Source organism: Trichechus manatus, unplaced genomic scaffold, assembly GCF_000243295.1.
Source record: "Trichechus manatus latirostris isolate Lorelei unplaced genomic scaffold, TriManLat1.0 scaffold00040, whole genome shotgun sequence".
NCBI lineage: Eukaryota > Metazoa > Chordata > Mammalia > Sirenia > Trichechidae > Trichechus > Trichechus manatus.
In genome coordinates, this window is record NW_004443976.1 from 247,365 (window position 1) to 262,222 (window position 14,858).

General features: G+C 44.3%; 1 protein-coding gene across 1 annotated transcript in view; it reads left to right on the forward strand.

Moving 5' to 3' along the window:
- Window positions 1–201: 201 nt before the first annotated feature.
- SPECC1 (sperm antigen with calponin homology and coiled-coil domains 1) overlaps window positions 202–14,858 on the forward strand; it is a 393,222-nt gene continuing 378,565 nt past the window's right edge. Inside the window, exons 1-2 of the mRNA XM_012555496.2 lie at window positions 202–394; window positions 12,251–12,335. Coding sequence (XP_012410950.2) covers window positions 12,276–12,335 — 60 coding nt within the window. The 5' untranslated portion in view covers window positions 202–394; window positions 12,251–12,275. The remainder of the gene's footprint in view (window positions 395–12,250; window positions 12,336–14,858) is intronic.

Sequence of the window (14,858 nt, forward strand, 5' to 3'; positions counted from 1 at the left end):
CATGTGTGTCAGAGTAGAACTGTGCTCCATAGGGTTTTCAGTGGCTGATTTTTTGGAAGTAGCTCATTAGGCCTTTCTTCCTAGGTGCCTCTGGGTAGATTTGAACTTCCAACTTTTTGGTTAGCAGTGACGTGTGTTAATTGCTTATGCCACCCAGGGACTCCATTTATTTATTAAATTTAATAAAATTGACTTACAGGTCGTCCTTACTTATGACGAGGTTCCATTCTGACCACTCTGTCGTGAGTTCAATACCTCTTTTCTTTTTTTTTTGTTTGTTTTGTTTTTATTATTATTGCCTTTTACCATCAGTATCTTTATAAATCCAATCTTTATTTGTCTTTAGGGGTTGGCATGAGAATGATAACATCAGCAATTTATGCACTGCAACAAGGTATGTAGTACATATTAGTAACAATAAGATATGCAAAAAATAAAAACAACTGACAGTCGTGTGTGGTTCATCGTAACTCCAGTAGTCGTAAGTCTATGGGAACTACCTGTAATAACTTATTTTAAGAGGAAACTTGGTGACTTACTGTAAATGAGAAACAATGAAAATAAAATAATGTTAAATTTAAAAACTATCAGTAGTGAAGGCAAAACTCTTTGTTTTTTTTGTTTTTTGTTTTATAAGGCTAATTGGAGCCCTGGTGGTGCAGTGATTAAGAGCTTAACTGCTAACTATAAGGTTGGCAGTTTCAATCCATCACCTGCTCCTTGGAAGCCCTATGGGGCAGTTCTACTCTGTCCTGTAGGGTCGCTGTGAGTCGAAATTGACTTGACGGCACACAGCAATAATATAAAGCTAGTCGGAGCCTTGGTGGTGCAGTGGTTAAGAGCTCAGCTGCTAACCAAAAGGCTGGCAGTTCAAATCCACCAACTGCTCCTTGGACCCTATGGGGCAGTTCTACTCTGTCCTATAGGATTACTATGAGTTGGAATGAACTTGACAGCAACGGACTTGGTATTGGGTTATAAGGGTAATTGGGTTGGCTTTGATCACAAAGAGATGCTATGTATATTGAAGGAAGGAAATATACTAGTTTTATATATTTATTCTCCTGTGAGTGAATTCAGGGTGGACATTATGAAAGAGATGAGATAAATAGGAAGAGATTTCAGAACATTTATTTATTTTGTACCATTACAAGAGTGAGGTAAGCTGGGAACACATTACAGCTGGAGAGGCAGAGGGTCCCTCTGAGACAGAACTGTGTTGGCGCCACACCTGGGTGGTGCAGTAATGGGCCTCCTCATAATGAGAAGTGCCTGAAGTAAACAGCAGCTGGGGCAGAGCAACAAGTTCCCTAATGAGCAGCACCTTGGAGGAAGTCAGAGGAGGAACTGGGGAGGCGTTTATGCAGTAGGTAAAGGATGAGATCCCAAAGGGATAGCCTTGGGCTGTAAATAAGTCTTTGTCCTAAAGCTGGAGGCTCAAGAACCTCTGTGAGACTTACTGTCAGTCTGGACCTAACTCATGGAGGAGGTCTTTTCTTAAGTATACGAAGGGTTTTCCTGAGTTCTTGTGGCTTCACTTGTGTACCTGAGGGCTTTTGCCTCACAGGAGGAGCCCAAGGACTGGGAAATGGTACGGCGTTTTCTCCTGAGGCAGCAGCTTTTGTGAATTGGCTTGGGCTGCCAAGTGATTTGGGGACAGTGGTAGTACAGTAGAATTCTCGCCTTCATGTGGGAGAGCTGGGTTTGATTCCCTGCCAGCGCACCTTGTGCGCAGCCACCACCTATTTTTGTCAGTGGAGGCTTGCATGTTGCTATGATGCTGATCAGGTTTCAGAGAAGCTTCCAGACTAAAGACGGACTAGGAAGAAAGGCCTGGCAATCCACTTCCCAGTGAAAGCCCTATGGTTCACAACAGTGCAGTCTGCAATTGATCATGGGGATGGCTCAAGACCAGGCAGCGTTTCATTCTGTTGTGTATGGGGTCGCCAGAAGTCAGGGGCCAACTCCATGGCAGCAAACAACAACAAGCTGACAGCTGAGCCCACCTGAAAGGATCAGGACTCTCGTTGTGGTCCTTTTGTCCAGCCTCATGCCCTGCAGCCACACTGACTCTAGTCCTTCATACTTGCTTTCCCGTTTCCTGCTATAGTATCTCTTTTCCCTTGCTTTGTTCTTCCCTCTGCCTGGCTATATTCTCTCCCCTTTTCTACCTAGTTGTTGTTGTTAGCTGCTGTAAAGTTGGCCCCTGACTCATGGCGACCCCATATGTTACAGAGAGTAGAACTGCTCCATAGGGTTTTCTTGGCTGTAATCTTTACGGAAGCAGTTTGCCAGGACTTTCTTCCATGGAGCTGCTAGGTGGGTTCAAATCACCAGCCTCTAGATTAGCAGCCAATTGCAAACTGCTTGTGCCACCCAGGCTCCTTCCACCTAGTTAGCACCTGTTTGTCCTGAAAATTTCACCTGAGGGGGGTTTTCCTCAGGAAACCTTTCCAAGCTTTCCTATCTGACTTGGTTATAACCTGGGATAAGCTCTTACAGCACCATGTGGCTCTCTTCAGCATTTTTCACAGTTGAAATCATATATATTTTTGTGACTATCTGATAGTTAACCTACACTAGACCATGAACCCCATGTAGGGAGAGACTGTGTTTGTTTTTGCTCATCCTTGCTGCCTATCCTAGTGCCTGAGATGCAGGAGGTGCTGCAAAAATATTCGTGGAGTGAGTGAATGAATGAAATAGTCCCCACCTTTTTGCTTGTACAAATGAATGAATTACCACAGTTCCTTTTGGGCATTACTTTTCTTTCCCCAGAATAGCTGTCTCTGGGTGATGCAGTGGTTAACACACTCCACTGCTAACCAAAAGGCTGGCGGTTAAGTCGACCCAGAGGTGCCTTGGAAGAAAGGCTTGGCTATATACTTTTGAAAAATCAACCATTGAAAACCTTCTGGAATGCAGTGGGGCACCATGAGCCAGAATCAACTCAATGGCTACTGCTTTTGGTTTGGAAGCTAACTCAAGGACCATCTGTGGTTCATGTGCACCACTGTAGGACATGCAGTCTTATCACATCGCCCTGTCCCCAGTCCCTCCCTTTCAGTTCATCTCACACACAGTTGTCACATTTCACCTGAAGGGTCTATCATGCAACGTTTGCCTTCTGTGTCTGGCTTATTTCACATCATGTTTTTAAGGTTCACCCATCTTGCAGCATGTGTCAGAACTTCATTCCTTTTTTATGACTACATAATATTCCATTGTATGTATGTGCCACGTTTTGTTTACCCATTCATCTGTTAATGGACATGTGAGTGTTTCCACCTTTGGGCTATTGTGAGTAGTGCTGCATTGGTGTACAGAATTTGTTTGAGTCCCTGCCCTCAAGTTCCTTGGGTATATACCTAGGAATTTCTGTTTGGTTTATCTTTATAATTTTTATCTCTTTATTGATATTCTTATTTTGTTCATGTATTGCTTTCCTAAGTTTCTTTAGTTTTTTGTCCATGGTTTCCTTTAGCTCACTGAGCATATTTCATACAGCTGATTAAATACACTGTTCATGAGGCGCTGCTGAGATCATGTCACCCTGCTGCACAAAACTTTCCATGGCTGCCCGTTGCTTCCTTCAGTTACAGGTAATATTGAGGTGCCGCCTATAACACAAAAAAACACACTTGCTTACAGAATAAACTCTAAACTCCTCAACCTGGCATTCTGGACCCCCCACAATCTGCTTCCAAACTATTTTTCTAGTTCTGTTTTCCACTACTCCTCGTAATGCGCATCTACCGTTGCCAGACTAAACCACTTCACTGTACGCGCCCTGTAACTGCACGCTTCTGTGCCTTTGGGTTTCTTTTTTCCTAACCTGTAATGCTCTTTTTTCCAGTTTCTACAACTTCTACCCATCCTTCAGAAGCTAGCTCAAATGCCACTTCTCCTCCAGCGTCTCTCTGTTCTCATTACTCACTGCCCTTTAGCTGACTTCTTTCAGACACTGATACTTTGTACTTTGCTATTCATTGTTTTATTTCAAATATCCAGAAATGCTTACCGAGCCCCTCTTTGTGCCACAGATTTTCTTGATGCTGGGCATCCAGAGACAACAAATATGAGGCCCACCCTGGCTTCTTAGGTGAGAGACAGACAAACCAGTTGCAGTGACTGTGATACGGTGTGACAGATGCTGAAGTTCAGAGAAGGACATCCAACCCTATGCCAGATCAGAGCATGCAGAGCTAGCTGAGTTAGGTGATGTGTCATCTTAGCCTTGCGTGGTGAATAGGAGTTAATCGGTTCAAGGGGGGAGGTGGGGAGAATGTTCCAGCCAGAAAGAACAGCATGTGTAAAGATCTGGAGTTTCCCGAGATTATTGTGTGTTCAAGGAACTGCAAACAGTTCAGTATGGGAGCAGGTCTGTGCAGGGGGTGTGAGAGAATGGTAGGAGGTAGCGCTGGAGATTTGGGGGCAGGGTGCAAAATCATGAGAGGCCCGGCATATGGAATTTGGGCTTAAAGGGAGGAGAATGGAAGGTTTTTATTTATGTTTTGTTTTTAATTGTGGTAGAATACACATAACATAAAATTCACCATTTTAACCATTTTTGAGTGTATAATTCAGTGGTATTAAGTAAATTCACAATGTTGTACAACCATCACTACTGTCTATTCCTAGGTCTTTTTTATGATCCCAAACAGAAACTTTATACCCATTAAACAGTAACTCCCTACTATGCCCTCCCTGCCCAGCTTCTGGTAACCACTAATCTACTTTGTCTCAATGAATCTGCCTGTTCTAGATACCTCACATAAGTGGAACCATACGTTTGTCCTTCTGTGTCTGGCTTATGTCATGTAGAGTAATGTTTTTAAGCTTCACCTGTCTTGCAGCTTGTGTCATGTACCTTGCAGCATGTGTCAGAACTTCATTCCTTTTTATGACTACATAATATTCCGTTGTGTATATGTATTACGTTTTGTTTACCCATTCATCTGCTAATGGACATGTGGGTGTTTCCACCTTTTGGCTATTGTGAGTAGTGCTGCAGTGAACACTGGTGTACAGAATTTGTTAGAGTCCCTGCCCTCAAGTTCCTTGGGTATATATCTAGGAATTTCTATTTGGTTTCTGTTTATAATTTTTATCTTTTTACTGATATTCTTATTTTGTTCATGTGCCACTTCCTAAATTTCTTTAGTTCTTTGTCAATGGTTTCCTTTAGCTCATTGAGCATATTTAATATAGTTGATTTAGCACCCTGACTAGTAATTCTAATGTCTGGGATTCCTCAGGGATGGTTTCTGTCAAATTCTTTTTTCCTGTTAATGGCCATAGTTTTCTGTTTGTTTGTGTGTTTTGTAATTTTTTGTTGAGAACTGGACATTTTGGGTTTTATAATGTGATAGTTTTGGAAATATGATTCTCCCACTCCTTGGGGATTATTGTTGTCACTAGATAGCTATAGTCATCTGTTTGGTGGCTTTTTCAAAGTGTATATTCCAGTTGTGTGCAGTCACTGAAGCTTCTGTTATCTCTGTAGTCAGCAAGTGGCCTAACCAACTTATAACCCCCCCCCCAAAAAAGGCACATTGACCCTTTAAGCTGCTGTCCTTGGGAGAAGCTACTGATGCAGGAGGGCCAAAACCATGACAACTGTCTGCATCGGTCCCTCAGGGCACTGCCAGACCAACCCAAACGTATAATGCCAAATCCTTTGAGGACAAGGTCACCACTGTCCTGGCACCAGCCAGCTGCTCTGTTAATATGGCAGCCATCCCTACCACTGCAGAGGAGCTGAGGAATGGGGGGTGGTAGCTGACTGGTGCATGTGGCTCCTCAATAAAAATCAGTAGCCTCTCCGTTTGTCAAGCACTCCGTTGGTTGATATAGTTTCAGAGTTCCAAAATAGTTTATTCAAATTGCTCTTTCTAGTTTAGTTGTTGATTTGGGGGAGGGACTCACCCCTAGACCTTCCTACTCTGTCATTTTGCATCTATCCATTATTGGATGGAAGGTTTTTAAGTAGAGGAGGGACATGAGCAGGTATGTGTTTTAGAAAACTTACTAGCAGAATTGTGGCAGCCAGGTGATTGTAGCTCTGACTCTGGGTAGAAAAACCAGCAAAAATTCTGATCACAGTGATGATGCAAACACTGGGAATAAAGAGAAGGCATATCCAGGAGAGATTTAGGAGTCAGTGGACTTGGTGATTGACTAGATATATAGGGGGTGAAGGACAGTGACAGGATTATCTTTAGTTTCCTGGAGTCTAAGTCTCAGCACATGCCCCCATCTTTGAATGTACCATTCAATGAGTTTTGCTAAATGTATACACCCCTGGGACCACCATTCCAATTGAGATATAGAATATGTTCATCATCACCAAAAGTTCCCTTGTGTCCCTTTGCAGGAAGTCCCATTCCTCATCCTCCTACCCATGGCCCCAGGCAAGCACTGATCAGCTTTCTGTTAATCTAGATTATTTTTGCTTCTTCTAGAATTTCATATAAATGGAATCAAATAGTAGTAGTATTTTGTGTCTGGTGTCTTTCACTTGGCATAATGCCTTTGAGGTTCATCCACGTTGTTCTGCGTTTCAATAGTTCATTCCTTTTAATACTATTGCTGAATACTTTCCATCATATGGATATACTACAATTTGATGATCTATTCACGTGTGGGGTGTTAGGGAGAGAGAGAGATTCCCATATGGATTGTCAGAAGTATATTTTTTATACAGGTACCTGTGGATGAGTCTTGGGCCTTCTGGCCGTTTAGGAAGTAAGTACCAAGCTTGACTGGTGAGAGTCACTCTAAGAGCTTGTTAAAAATGCAGAATCCAGGACCCACCCAAGATGGACTGAATCAGGGTCTCAGGGTGTGAACCCTCAGCATGAGTATTTTTAAGCGTGCTTTCAAGTGATTTTGATCAGCCAGATAGGGGAACTGCTGCTCCAGGTGACTATCGTGGGACTATTAGTATGGAGTTATAACTGCCCTAGTCCTGTTTGCTTATCACTACCTGGGCTATATTATCCTGAGTGCCAACCACACCAACGTTACTTGCCACACTGGCTTTTTTGTTGTTGTTGTTCATCAAATAGAAAATTTCTGAGTACTTACCATATGTAAGCCACTGATCTAGATGCTGTGCATAAATGCAAAGGGAAATCAGATTTGGTGTTATTTTCAGAGATGTGATGGTGACATACACAATAATACAGCAAAAGACAATAATTGTAAGAAAGATAGAGATAAAATGTTGTGGAATTTAGAGATAGATCAAACAGTTTCTATCTTTTTATGGGTGGAGGGAGGTAGTAGTCAGATAAGGCTACAGGGAAGGGATAACATTTGATCTGGGACTTGAGGGATGAATAAGATTTATGCATAAGGGAGTGAGGATAGAAAAGGGCAGACCAGGCAGAAGGAACATGGGGGAAAACAAGAAAAAGCATGGAGGTAGGAACACATACACATACATGCGTGCACACACACACAAACACACACACACACACACACACACACACACACTCAGTAGCCCAGCTTGGATGGAACATGGAGAGTGCAAAGGAGGAGGAAGAAATGAGTTTGGAAAGGTGGGCTTGGGCCAGAGCAAGGGGAGCCTTGTGTTGCATTCATGCGACTAACTTGAGTTTTGACAAAAGCATACAGTTGTGTGACCAAGTCCACAATCAACATTTGCAGCAGTTCCTTCACCTCAGAAATTCTCTCATGCCTCTTTATAGTCAACCCCTTTTCCCACCCCAAGTCCCTGGCAACCACTGATCTGTTTTCTGCCCCTGTAGTTTTGCCTTTTCCAGAATGTCATATAAATGATATGATAGAGTAGACAGCCTTTTGAGTTTGGCTTCTTTCTCTTGGCATAATACATTTGAAAGTCATTCGTTTTTTGTGTGTTTCAGCAGTTCATTCTTTTTTATTGCTGCATAGTATTCCATTATATGGGCATCCCAATTCATTTATCTACTCAACATTGAAGGACAGTTGGGTTTTCAGTTTTTGCAGTTATGAATCAAGTTGTTATAAACTTCACATCTTTGTGTGAACATAAGTTTTCATTTCTCTTGGTTAAATACTTAGGAGTGGGGTTGCTTGATTGCATGTTTAGTAAAAGTTTTCAATTTTGATATTCAATTTATCAATTATTTGTTCATATATTTTCTATCATTTTTTTGTCATGGATCTTTTTATTGTTGTTGTATTAAGAAATCTTTCCTTTCCCAAGGTCACAAAGATTTTTTCCTGTTTTCTTCTAGAAATTTTACCATTTTAGGCTTCACATTTACATCTATGATCCATCTATAACTAACATTTATTGTGGACCAGACACTGGGCCCAGAGCTGTGGAACCAAAGATAAATGAGGCTGTGGAGTTGAGAGTGGGAGACAAACAACTAAACAGACTATTATCTGGCATACATGGGCACAGGTGCTGCGGATGTTCCTCATGGTGGGAAAGCAAGACTGTTTCCTGGACAAAGGGTCATGAACTGAGTTTTAAAGGACGGTAACAAGTGGCTGTCGAGTGAATTTCAACTCATGGCGATCCTGTGTGTGTCAGAGTAGAACTGTGCCCCGTACAGTTTTTAGCTGCTAATTTTTCAGAAGTAGATCACCAGGACTTTTTTCCAAGGTGCCTCTGGGTGAACTCTTAATTGCTAACCTTTTGGTTGGTAGCCAAGTGCTTAACCGTTTGAGCCACTCAAGTTCAGGAGTAGGAAGCCCATGGTTTTGGGCCTGGAGTGGCGTTGGAGAGAGAACTCTAGGGGCCAAATAGAGGACTGCATCGAAGCAGCTGACTTTCCTGTTCTGGGCCTGGGGTCTGAGCACAAAGCAGCTGGCAGAAGCAAGGTGAGGTGAGTAGGGGCCAGGGTGTGTGCTGCCTGAGGAGCCTGGATGTTATCCCAAGGAGAGTAAGGAGCTGAGGAAACAAGGAGAAGGTGAGGGAGGCTCTGTGACTGGGCTCATGCTATGTTCTCTGAGGGACAGGGAGCTGTCTGTCTTCACTGACAATCCAGTGCACATGATCAAGAGCCCCTCTTTAGGGGCTGGCTGCAGTGCTATTACACAGTTATTTCTGTCTCCCACTCTGAGAACAGATTCTATAGAAGTTGCTGTACTTTCTGTTCCTCCTAGATTTACTCCCAAGGACCGTGTAAGGAATATATAATGACAAGGTAATCCCAGGAGTAGCCTGCAAAATTACCCCTTTTATTTGTGGCTATTGTATATATTTTAAAACACAACACTAAATGTTTTATGCTGAGACAAGACAGGACATATTCCAGGTACAGGGTAAGTTAACTATGCAAAGCACAGCAGTCGCTTTCACTAGCCAGCTGGCACTACGGGAAATAGTGAAAGCCTGTGAGTTAGAAAAGAAAAATTCAGGAATGTGGGAAAGAAAATCAGCTGCATTCAGTGATTTAACTTAATCTGGTAACATAAGGAATCCAGAACTCACCTGCTCTCGGAGCAGTGGGCAGCTCCCACAGCGTGTGTGCAGGGTAGGCTTTACCAGCTGCTCACCGGTGGCGCACCATCATCCGAGGGTACCCAGGGTGACCATGCAGGTGGGAATTAGGCCCCATGAAGGACAATCCAGATTTTGCTCTTGCACCCCCTGCTCCTGTAGAAGCTCTAGCAAAGGTCTGACTTCCCCTGTTTCTTCCAGGGGTCTCAAGGAGCTCACACACACTTGCTTACAGGCTTGGCCCCTGTGCAGCCTCTCCACTCTGTCCCTCCCCTGTCTGGTCCCAGAACTTTCCGTGATGGCTACACTGTTGTGTCTGCTGCCCTCAAGATGCCTGCTACCTGCAGTCCTGCAGAGACACTTCTCCTGGCTTCTGGGGCCCTGGGGTGGGGGGCTCCCCTGCGCTCTGCTACCTCCTCCGTAGTCACTGGGCACCCCCATGACCACAGGTGCTTTATAGCCCTGAGGTGCCGGAACCCCATCTTTTGCACATCCCCAATGGCACAGTGAATATGGTGGGAGACCTCAGACTCTCTTGAGGAAATAACTCTGTCAGTTTTGTTTTGTTGACTCCTGTTCCTGCCTGGGAGCCCCTGGGTGGTGCAAATGGTTAACACACTTGGCTGCTAACCAAAAGGTTGGAGACTGAGTCTCCCCAGAGGTGCCTCAGAAAAAAGGCCTGGTGATCTACTTCTGAAAAGTCAGCTTTGTAAACCCTATAGAGAGAAGTTCTATTCTGACACACATGGGATTGCCATGAGTTGGAGTCAAGTTGACTGCAGCTAGTTTTGTTCCTGCCTAACTCCCTCTTCCCCTAGGATGAAGGTCCTCACAGGAGGCTCCTAGATTCCTCAGACAAACTGGCTTTCAGGAGCTCCCTGCTCCTGGCTCCCAGCAGACCTGGGTCATAGCACTCAACATGGTTGGGGCCAGTTGAAATTCTGCTACTGGAGCTGTTATGACTTCGGGCTGCCTTTTCAGAATAATATCATCATTATAGAATATCCACTTCTACCTGATGGGTATCCCTGGTGAGCATATTGAAAATCATATGTCTCTGAAGATTCCATATCAGTGGAGAAGACCACACTATCTTTGAGCAAGAATCAAGAAAGGAATCAGAGTCCAGTCCTGATTTTCTCCTCTATATGCTAAATTTCAGGAGTCCCTGGGTGGCACAAAGGGCTAAGCACTCGACTACTAGCTGAAAGGTTGGTGGTTCAAATGCATCCAGAGGTGCCTTGAAAGACAGGCCTGACAATCTACTCTGCACACATGGGGTTGCCATGACTCAGAATCAACAAACAACATGCTCACATTCTGTATTTCACTAAGCTCAAAATTTACTTCTCATTAAATTATTTTATATTAAAATTTTCAAGTTTTTAAATACTTTTGTTATTAAATGTAAACATTATTAAATTCCCCTCGACGACCACCCCTCACACACACACTGTCAGAAACTAGTCAAAATTGCTTATTTCCTGTCTTGGGCATTTGCAGCTTGCATGGGGTCAGGCGGGCCCCTCCCTGGACATTCTGTGAGTAGTACCCTACCTCTGACAGAAGGTACCCATGAGGGGTGGGTACCAAGTAGAGATAAACCGTTCAGGACGAAGAGAAGTTAAGTAGTCACGATCAAAGTGCTGAAAGGGAAAGGAGCCATTGGAAGAAGTTACACCACAGGGCTCATGGAGCTCACTGGCTGTAGAGCTTGTCACTACGATGATGGTGGAAAAGTTAACCCAGTGCTCCTTCCTCTGAGTCAGAAGTGGGGGTGTGGGTGGAGCTCTTCCATGGCCATCTTCTCCTTCTTGAAATGTTAAGCCAGTTTCTCAGCAAGGGGCTTGTGCAGTGACCCTCTGCTGTCTCATCTTGTGGTCCCATTTGCAGCATAGCTAGTGTGGCATGTGAAGGGTGCCTCTTTTCAGTTTGCAGAGCTGGTACTGGCTTCTTCCTTGCGTGTATTTTCCTTTGGTCAGAAGGCCAGTGTGGCTAAAGTAGCATGAGCGAAGAGGGGAGCAGTGGAAGTGGGGAGAGGACAGACCCCTGGTAGGAGGGGCTTTCATGAGGGAGGGTCTTTTTGTTTTTGCATGATGCTCAACAGTACTGGAGGAGATGATTTGCCTCCTCCCTCCCAGGTCTCAATAGTTGAAGTTCAAGAAGCGTGTTGGTAGAGGTCATAGGGTTTTGCAGGGTGGGTGGGGCAGGGTGGCATGCCGTTTTTGCATTGTTCCTGGAGGAAACAGAGCAGAATGAGCAAAACTAGCCTGTCTGTTGCCTCGGGAGCTGTGCCACTGACATCATAGAGCTTTGCCCCTCATCCCACCCGATAAAAGAAACAGAAAGGGTTGGATAAATGACAAGTTACTTAGACTTGATCTTTAAATGACTGGTTCCCTAAGTCTGCAGTTACCATTCACTGCCATTTTACAAAGCATCTGCTAACATCAATGTATTTATTATTGTTTCTATTAAGATATCTGAAATCTTAAACCATAAAAATGTAAAGTATTATTTTACTGTTACTGTAAAACTAGGCTATATACCAAAAATAAAAAAGCTACCAAAGTTGGGAAATTAGACGAAGCAGTAGATGATTCCAGAGATTTGGTGTTGAATAATTTTAGGAACTATAAACTTAGTGAGATTAAATTTTATCATGCTCATGTTTACACATCAACATGAGTATTGTTTTCAGCATATTGCTGGAAGGCTCTGTATCTATATCAAAGGAGTTGTCATCCTGAAAGCACTTTTGGGACTAATTTTTTTGGAATTGTTTAGAGCCATTTACAAGTCTTACAAGAAAATGATTGCCGTGGCCTTATGGTTAAGTTTTGAATCCATCCATCAGTTCAGCAAGTACTTGGTGAGTGCCTCCCCTGTGCCACCCTTGTGCCTCTTTTGAGCTCGCAGGCTACTGGAGTAGAGGAGGGAGACACCCAGACACAGGTGTCCAGTGGAAGACAGGTCCTCCGTATTCCTGCACTCACATTTGGTGAGTGCCTGCTGTGTGTCAGGTGCTGCGGAAGCTCTGGGAAGACCATGACAGACAGGAGAGACCAGGCCCTGCTTTCACAGACCTTGCGACCTTCTGTGGTGGTCAAGGGAGACAGACGATACATCAACAAAGGTGATGGTTTTAGTTTGGTGATAAAGGCTCTGAAGAAATAAATGGGGACATGAGATGGGTGGGGTGGGAGAGTCACTTAGACTCCTAGAGGAAGTGCACTGGAACAAGGACCTGACTGAGGAGAAAGCTGGGGCAGGGGACGTCCTAGGCAGAGGGAACAGCAGGTGCAGAGCTCTGTGTGGGACCAATTTTAAATGAAGGGCTTTGAGTAGAACTTTAGGAGGTATTAGGATTGCGTGGAAGGGGAAAGATTCAGGATGAATTTCCGAAGAGAAAAAGTGCAAGGCTGCTGTGCAGGTCTAACTAGGGAAAAAGGAAGTGTTTCAGGAGTCTACCACTTTTGGCAGCTGGTCGAATTTGAGAAATGGGAGCACTAGGGAGGAGTCAAAGATGACTGAGGTTTTGTGTCTGGGAGAGTGAGAGAGAGGCTGGGCTGGTAATAGAAATGGGGAATTTGGGAGGACACTATGGAGGCTGTGGAGGGGCTGTTCTGTGCACCATGCTGGGGCTGGCGGCACACAGGCAAATGAGGTGAGGTTGCCCCTGGAGAGGGCTCACAGACCATCCGAGAAGACAGAGAAGTTGACAGACAGGTGTTCTTCAATACTAATGAGCCCTCCTAGACTGCGGGAGGGCAGACGCTGGAGCTCACTTTGGAAGGAGGTAGTTAAGTTAGCCAGGCAAGGGGAGCAGGGTGGTGCCTGGGCTTCTTCTGTTTACCCCTCCAGAACTGCTCTGCACCAGCTCTGTGCTGGCGAGGTTGATGTATTTGTTTTCCCAGCTCCCACCCAGCTGAGTCTTCATGATTCTCTACCGAACACCACAGCTTCTGTCTCTAGGTCCACCTCTCTCTGGGTTCCAGCTGTTTCCTTCCCTGACCCCTCCAGGCCTAGGTGTGCATCTTCCCTTATTACTTACTTTTCTCAACCCTGCCCACACCCTTGTAAATGTTTTCATGTTCAGCCCAGTTTCCCAGTTTGGCATCCCAGGCAGAGTTAGTAGCATGTGCAAGGGCCCAGAAAGGGGACTGAATAAATATCATGACTCAGGATGCTTCAACCTAAATAGATGAATGTCGCTGGTTCCCTCCTACACTATTGTTTTCATTCTTCGTTTGTTACTCTGCAATAAACCCTTTCAAACTATTACTTAAGAAAGGGCTCCTAAAATATTTTACTTCCTTTTCCTTGTCTACTGCCCTGGCTCATTCACTTGTAATTTCTTTGATGTGAAGCCACATCAGAGGTAAGGAAATAACTACAAATTAGTGGTCACCCAGCTTTTGGGGACGCCAGCTTCTTGGTTCAGCCTTGGAGGCAGAAGGATGTCTCAGAGCGGTGGTTCTGAGTACTTGGGCTCAGTAGAGCTCCCAATTATACAGCCTTCCTCCAGGATCTCCACTTCATATTTGCTGACCCACCTCCACCTCCCTGTCCTTTACGGGCCTTCATCTTGTGGCAGCATTTCATAGTGTCTGTAAGTCCTTATTCCATTTTCAAAGTTTGGATGCAGGTTTGAGGTGGTGTGGTGGTGTTGTTAGGTGCCGTCGAGCCAGTTCTGACCCATAGCAACCCTGTGTACAGCAGAAGGAAATACTGCCTGGTCCTGCACCATCCTCACAACAGTTACTATGTTTGAGCCCATTGTTGCAGCCACTGAGTCAGTCCATCTCGTTGAGGGTCTTCCTCTTTTTCACTGACCCTCTACTTTCCCAAGCATGATGTTCTTCTCCAGTGACTGGTCCCTCCTGATAACATGTCCAAAGTACAGGAGACAAAGTCTCGCCATCCTCGCTTCTAAAGAGCATTCTAGCTGTACTTCTTCCAAGGCAGATTTGTTTGTTCTTCTGGCAGTTCATGCAATATTCAGTATTCTTCACCAATGCCATAATTCAAAGGCCTCAATTCTTCAGTCTTCCATATTCATTGTGCAGCTTTTCTTTTCCATGTAACTTCTGTTTTATCACCTCTTGGGTCTTGTTTTGTTTATGCAATGTCTGCTTATGGTGTAAATGAATTTTGGTCTGTAGGATTTCTTCTAATGCTGCCTGAAAGTCTATTCTTTTCCTTATTAACCGGGGAAAAAAATGTAAGACTAATGGGATGGTTTTTCATCTTGAGGCCACAGGAATTAGTAAGTTTTGAAGTGTTTGCTGTGGACAGTAGCTGAAGTCTGGGATTCCCTAAGCTCCTTCCAAACCAGATTTTTAGGGTTAAGATTTTTGTATTAGATGGGAAACGAATCAGAGCATCATGTTCA